The following is a 7,500-nucleotide window of genomic DNA, read 5'->3' as shown; positions in this document are numbered from 1 at the left end:
GGATCAGGTTACTGGAGGGGGGGAGAGACTGACTGGGATCAGGTTACTGGAGGGGGGAGAGACTGACTGGGATCAGGTTACTGGAGGGGGGAGAGACTGACTGGGATCAGGTTACTGGAGGGGGGAGAGACTGACTGGGATCAGGTTACTGGAGGGGGGAGAGACTGACTGGGATCAGGTTACTGGAGGGGGAGAGACTGACTGGGATCAGGTTACTGGAGGGGGAGAGACTGACTGGGATCAGGTTACTGGAGGGGGGAGAGACTGACTGGGATCAGGTTACTGGAGGGGGGGAGAGACTGACTGGGATCAGGTTACTGGGGGGGGGAGAGACTGACTGGGATCAGGTTACTGGGGGGGGGAGAGACTGACTGGGATCAGGTTACTGGAGGGGGGAGAGACTGACTGGGATCAGGTTACTGGAGGGGGGAGAGTGACTGGGATCAGGTTACTGGAGGGGGGGAGAGACTGACTGGGATCAGGTTACTGGAGGGGGGGAGAGACTGCCTGGGATCAGGTTACTGGAGGGGGGGAGAGACTGCCTGGGATCAGGTTACTGGAGGGGGGGAGAGACTGGGATCAGGTTACTGGAGGGGGGGAGAGACTGACTGGGATCAGGTTACTGGGGGGGGGAGAGACTGACTGGGAATAGGAAGAGAACAGAACGAGACGATTGTAGAAACGGAGAGAGAACATGTCTAGATCCAAAAGAGAAGAAGACATGAATGAATCCGCAGCGACGGTCTCCATGGTGATCCTCAGAGGTGCGTCTCACCTCCGCTCAGCGTCCCCTGAGGATCGAACACGTCTCCCCCCAGAGTAACAGTCTTGGTCATGACTCTCTTGTCGAAGGCCACTCGCTTGGCGTTGTCTAAAGTATCACACACCAACGTAGAACCAAACACGTACTCCATGGCCTTCCTCAGGTCTGCCTCGTAGCCAACCAGAGACAGCGCTGTGTGGACATTCTTCTCCCCTACCTACAGACGGAGAGAGAGAGAGAGAGGGTGTAAGGTGTGTGTGTGTGTGGGAGGGTGTAAGGTGTGTGTGTGTGTGTGTGTAAGGTGTGTGTGTGTGTGTGTGTGTGTGTGTGTAAGGTGTGTAAGGTGTGTGTGTGTGTGTGTGTGTGTGTGTGAGAGTGTAAGGTGCGTGTGTGTGTGTGTAAGGTGCGTGTGTTTTGTAGCTCAGTGCGTGTGTTTTGTAGCTCAGTGCGTGTGTTTTGTAGCTCAGTGCGTGTGTTTTGTAGCTCAGTGCGTGTGTTTTGTAGCTCAGTGCGTGTGTTTTGTAGCTCAGTGCGTGTGTTTTGTAGCTCAGTGCGTGTGTTTTGTAGCTCAGTGCGTGTGTTTTGTATCTCAGTGCGTGTGTTTTGTATCTCACCAGACTCTTGGCGGCGTTGAGCACGCTGTCATTCAGTGTCCTGGCAGAGATCTTGTTGAGGGGGATGATGGTATATCTACGCTTCAGCTCTCCTTTCTCCAACAACTTCTTACCTGTTACCTAGATACAGAGAGACACAGAGAGACACAGAGAGAGAGAGAGACACAGAGAGACACAGAGAGAGAGAGAGACACAGAGAGACACAGAGAGACACAGAGAGACAGAGAGACACAGAGAGACACAGAGAGAGACAGAGACAGAGAGAGACAGAGACAGAGAGAGACAGAGACAGAGAGAGACAGAGAGAGACAGAGACAGAGAGAGACAGAGACAGAGAGAGAGAGAGACAGAGAGAGAGACAGAGAGAGAGAGAGACAGAGAGAGAGACAGAGAGAGACAGAGAGAGAGAGAGACAGAGAGAGAGAGACAGAGAGAGAGAGACAGAGAGAGAGAGACAGAGAGAGAGAGAGACAGAGAGAGAGAGACAGAGAGAGAGAGACAGAGAGAGAGAGACAGAGAGAGAGAGGGAGAGAGACAGACAGAGAGTGTTATGGGAGCTAAGCCCCTCCTCCTTTCACATTCCAGAACAGAACCAGGAACAGCATCTCCTGGACAGAACTATTGTCATGACGACCGTAGCAAACACACACACTTCTTCTCTACTAGTGAAAGCATGGCCCGGTTAGCCTTGATATACTCAAGTGTTCTGCAGTGACTGTTCTGTCTGGAACAGGAGAAACCGGGACTGAGGATCTCAGAGCCGTTGGACACACTAACCTCAGTGTCCACCACTACATTGTAGAGTTTCCCTCCAGCCACCACCTCCAGTCCAGTAGAGTAGGACACGTCACTGACTGTTATCAGGTTAGCTAGGAGTCCCTTTACTCTGCTCCGGTCCCAGCCACGCTCTGGGTCACTATGAGGGGGACAGAGACACGTCACTGACTGTTATCAGGTTAGCTAGGAGTCCCTTTACTCTGCTACGGTCCCAGCCACGCTCTGGGTCACTATGAGGGGGACAGAGACACGTCACTGACTGTTATCAGGTTAGCTAGGAGTCCCTTTACTCTGCTCCGGTCCCAGCCACGCTCTGGGTCACTATGAGGGGGACAGAGACACGTCACTGACTGTTATCAGGTTAGCTAGGAGTCCCTTTACTCTGCTCCGGTCCCAGCCACGCTCTGGGTCACTATGAGGGAGACAGAGACACGTCACTGTTATCAGGTTAGCTAGGAGTCCCTTTACTCTGCTCCGGTCCCAGCCACGCTCTGGGTCACTATGAGGGAGACAGAGACACGTCACTGTTATCAGGTTAGCTAGGAGTCCCTTTACTCTGCTCCGGTCCCAGCCACGCTCTGGGTCACTATGAGGGAGACAGAGACACGTCACGCTGTTATCAGGTTAGCTAGGAGTCCCTTTACTCTGCTCCGGTCCCAGCCACGCTCTGGGTCACTATGAGGGGGACAGAGACACGTCACTACTGTAAGTGGCTCTGGATAACAGAGTCTGCTAAATGACTCACTACTGTAAGTTTCTCTGGATAAGAGAGTCTGCTAAATGACTCCCTACTGTAAGTCTCTGGATAAGAGAGTCTGCTAAATGACTCCCTACTGTAAGTGGCTCTGGATAACAGAGTCTGCTAAATGACTCACTACTGTAAGTTTCTCTGGATAAGAGAGTCTGCTAAATGACTCCCTACTGTAAGTCTCTCTGGATAGAGAGTATGCTAAATGACTCACTACTGTAAGTCTCTCGGATAAGAGAGTCTGCTAAATGACTCCCTACTGTAAGTCTCTCTGGATAAGAGAGTCTGCTAAATGACTCCCTACTGTAAGTCTCTCTGGATAAGAGAGTCTGCTAAATGACTCACTACTGTAGTGGCTCTGGATAAGAGAGTCTGCTAAATGACTCCCTACTGTAAGTCTCTCTGGATAAGAGAGTCTGCTAAATGACTCTCTACTGTAAGTCTCTCTGGATAAGAGAGTCTGCTAAATGACTCTCTACTGTAAGTCTCTCTGGATAAGAGAGTCTGCTAAATGACTCCCTACGGTCAGTCTCTCTGGATAAGAGTCTGCTAAATGACTCACTACTGTAAGTCTCTCTGGATAAGAGAGTCTGCTAAATGACTCACTACTGTAAGTCTCTCTGGATAGGAGAGTCTGCTAAATGACTCCCTACGGTCAGTCTCTCTGGATAAGAGAGTCTGCTAAATGACTCCCTACTGTAAGTCTCTCTGGATAAGAGAGTCTGCTAAATGACTCACTACTGTAAGTCTCTCTGGATAAGAGAGTCTGCTAAATGACTCCCTACTGTAAGTCTCTCTGGATAGGAGAGTCTGCTAAATGACTCTCTACTGTAAGTCTCTCTGGATAAGAGAGTCTGCTAAATGACTCCCTACTGTAAGTCTCTCTGGATAAGAGAGTCTGCTAAATGACTCACTACTGTAAGTCTCTCTGGATAAGAGAGTCTGCTAAATGACTCTCTACTGTAAGTCTCTCTGGATAAGAGAGTCTGCTAAATGACTCACTACTGTAAGTCTCTCTGGATAAGATAGTCTGCTAAATGACTCCCTACTGTAAGTCTCTCTGGATAGGAGAGTCTGCTAAATGACTCTCTACTGTAAGTCTCTCTGGATAAGAGAGTCTGCTAAATGACTCCCTACTGTAAGTCTCTCTGGATAAGAGAGTCTGCTAAATGACTCACTACTGTAAGTCTCTCTGGATAAGAGAGTCTGCTAAATGATTCCCTACTGTAAATGTCACATCAATAATCAAGTCAGCCAAGAAAACCTTCCCGTTGCTCAGGTTGAAAGACACAGGAGAGGACCACACTGAGGTGTGTTATGGTCTCTCTGAGCTGGGTGACACCACACACACACGGCGTACCTGTAGTCGAAGCGTAGGTTCGGGAAGCGGGACATCAGACCCTCGTAGGTATTTCTGAGGGTGGTGACCTCACGGTTCAGCTGTCTCTTCCTGTCCAGAAGACCCTCCTCCTTTCCATCTGATAAACAACACATCACACGTCAACGCCAGCCTCAGCATTTTACCGTCAACGCCAGCCTCAGCATTTTACCGTCAACGCCAGCCTCAGCATTTTACCGTCAACGCCAGCCTCAGCATTTTACCGTCAACGCCAGCCTCAGCATTTTACCGTCAACGCCAGCCTCAGCATTTTACCGTCAACGCCTGCCTCAGCATTTTACCGTCAACGCCAGCCTCAGCATTTTACCGTCAACGCCAGCCTCAGCATTTTACCGTCAACGCCAGCCTCAGCATTTTACCGTCAACGCCAGCCTCAGCATTTTACCCCCAATTATTCTCCCTCTCCTCTACCTTGGTACTGTAGTTAACCCCAGATCAGCCTCTAGTTTCTCCCTCTCCTCTACCTTGGTACTGTAGTTAACCCCATATCAGCCTCTAGTTTCTCCCTCCCTCTCCTCTACCTTGGTACTGTAGTTAATCCCAGATCAGCCTCTAGTTTCTCTCTCTCCTCTACCTTGGTACTGTAGTTAACCCCATATCAGCCTCTAGTTTCTCCCTCCCTCTCCTCTACCTTGGTACTGTAGTTAATCCCAGATCAGCCTCTAGTTTCTCTCTCTCCTCTACCTTGGTACTGTAGTTAACCTCAGATCAGCCTCTAGTTTCTCCCTCTCTCCTCTACCTTGGTACTGTAGTTTCTCCATATCAGCCTCTAGTTTCTCCCTCTCCTCTACCTTGGTACTGTAGTTAACCCCAGATCAGCCTCTAGTTTCTCCCTCTCTCTCCTCTACCTTGGTACTGTAGTTAACCCCAGACCAGCCTCTAGTTTCTCCCTCTCCTCTACCTTGGTACTGTAGTTAACCCCAGATCAGCCTCTAGTTTCTCCCTCCCTCCTCTACCTTGGTACTGTAGTTAACCCCAGATCAGCCTCTAGTTTCTCCCTCTCCTCTACCATGGTACTGTAGTTAATCCCAGACCAGCCTCTAGTTTCTCCCTCTCCTCTACCTTGGTACTGTAGTTTCTCCAGATCAGCCTCTAGTTTCTCCCTCTCCTCTACCTTGGTACTGTAGTTAACCCCAGATCAGCCTCTAGTTTCTCCCTCTCTCCTCTACCTTGGTACTGTAGTTTCTCCATATCAGCCTCTATTTTCTCCTTGTTCTTCTTGACAGTGTTGAAGGCCTCCTGGTCTTTCTGGTAACCAGAGTCCATCTTCTTGACCTCCGTCTTCTTGGCCTTCAACTCCTGCTGGGCGTGTTTCAGCTTCATCTGGGCCTGGGGGAGAAGCACCGACAGGAAGAGAATGAACACTCACTCATCCGACACAGCAGGAAAAACTCATCCGACACAGCAGGAAAAACTCAGTCACAACTCTTTTATTGAGGTCATCATTCTCATTCAGTTTACATTCTTTGAAGGTCGTAGGTCAGATATTAGAGGTCAGAGGTCATCGTCACCTGTTGGTCCTGTGTCAGCTTTACTCATATCCTTTCTACAATCAATCCACTCTGTTTCGATACAAAAATCAATCGACTCTCTGTTTCGATACAAAAATCAATCGACTCTCTGTTTCGATACAAAAATCAATCGACTCTCTGTTTCGATACAAAATCAATCGACTCTCTGTTTCAATACAAAATCAATCGACTCTCTGTTTCAATACAAAATCAATCGACTCTCTTTTTCAATACAAAATCAATCAACTGTTGCATTTATATTATGGATCAATCCCTCCTCACCTGTTTGGCCTCGGTGTCAGCTTTACTCATGTCATTCTTACAGGTCATCATCTGTCCGGCGAGCGTGGCCTCTTCTCCGTCCTCATTGGTGGACAGCCCTGCGGACACAGCCTTGAAGTGACACTGTGCGGCCTCTAGGGCGGCGCTGTCCTTCTGACCTTCCTCCTGTAGGGCAGACAGCTTCTCCGCTACCTTGGATACCTCTCCTTCCTTAACAACGAGTACCTTCTTATCCTGGGGGGGGAACACAGACAGAGAGGAGAGACAGTGGTTTTAGTTAGTCATCTTTCAGGCTGTCTGCTCGTCTTCCTTTCTCACACCCCCCTCTCTCACACCACGCCTACACCCCCCCTCTCTCACCACACACACCACCCCTACACCCCCCCCCTCTCTCACACCCCCCCCTACACACACCCTCTCACACACACCACCCCCTCTCACACACCACCCCTACACCCCCCCTCTCTCACACCCTCTCACACACACCACCCCCTCACACACACCACCCCTACACCCCCTCTCTCACACACCACCCCTACACCCCCCCTCTCACACACCCCACCCCCACACCCCCTCTCTCTATCCTCCCTCCTCTCACCTCCTCCATGCTCTTCACCAGTTCCTTCCTCTTCTTGGTCTCATCTAACAGGTTCTGTTTCTTCATGTCCACGGCACTCTGGGCTTTAGCATCGACCCTCTGGACCTCAGACAGAGTCTCCTCTAAACCCTTCAGCACTCCACCAACCTCCTGTAGGACAGGAGAGACAGGCAGACATCAGGACACCCACCCCGACAGACGTCAGGACACCCCCCCGACAGACGTCAGGACACCCCCCACCCCGACAGACGTCAGGACACCCCCCACCCCGACAGACGTCAGGACACCCCCCACCCCGACAGACGTCAGGACACCCCCCACCCCGACAGACGTCAGGACACCCGACATAACATAGTCAAATATAATAACCTCCAAGCTAAATGTTTGAAATATATCTGTCCGTGACCAAAGGGCTCATTCAATGAGATTTCAACAGCTGCAGATAGAAACGTGTTGCATAGATCTGCCACTATCATTCATTCACATTAGAGAAGTGGTGCCCATCCTCGTTCTATGTTATCTGTAACATGTTTTGTTTTTTGCTCCAACGCTCCCAGAATGGATTAATAAAGTTGTATTGAATTGAATAGCATTTTATTACTTGGTCCCTCTTCTTCTGCAGTTCCTGTATCTGGGCGGAGAGTTCCTGGACCTTGTTTTCGTTGTCTGCCATGTTGGCCTGCAGCTGAGTGATGGAGTCCTGCATCACCTTCAGGTCCTCCGCTGACTTCACCTGAGATTTAAATCGACAACATGTTAAATCAACAACAGTTCCATTAAACCTGACCTGTGAACCCAAATCACAGTG

At 50.1% G+C, this 7,500-nt stretch overlaps 1 protein-coding gene across 1 annotated transcript in view; it reads right to left on the bottom strand.

Annotated features, from left to right (window-relative positions):
- Positions 1–7,431, bottom strand: part of LOC129846356 (structural maintenance of chromosomes protein 2-like) — a gene marked incomplete at its 5' end in the record, with an annotated part of 69,674 nt that extends 62,243 nt beyond the window's left edge. Inside the window, 8 exons of the mRNA XM_055914279.1 lie at positions 776–980; positions 1,378–1,497; positions 2,155–2,293; positions 4,263–4,380; positions 5,471–5,630; positions 6,095–6,328; positions 6,693–6,842; positions 7,294–7,431. Coding sequence (XP_055770254.1) covers positions 776–980; positions 1,378–1,497; positions 2,155–2,293; positions 4,263–4,380; positions 5,471–5,630; positions 6,095–6,328; positions 6,693–6,842; positions 7,294–7,431 — 1,264 coding nt within the window. The remainder of the gene's footprint in view (positions 1–775; positions 981–1,377; positions 1,498–2,154; positions 2,294–4,262; positions 4,381–5,470; positions 5,631–6,094; positions 6,329–6,692; positions 6,843–7,293) is intronic.
- Positions 7,432–7,500: the final 69 nt, after the last annotated feature.

Source organism: Salvelinus fontinalis, unplaced genomic scaffold, assembly GCF_029448725.1.
Source record: "Salvelinus fontinalis isolate EN_2023a unplaced genomic scaffold, ASM2944872v1 scaffold_0497, whole genome shotgun sequence".
NCBI lineage: Eukaryota > Metazoa > Chordata > Actinopteri > Salmoniformes > Salmonidae > Salvelinus > Salvelinus fontinalis.
The sequence above is the reverse complement of the archived record's forward strand: the minus strand, read 5'-3'. Positions and strand labels throughout refer to the sequence as shown.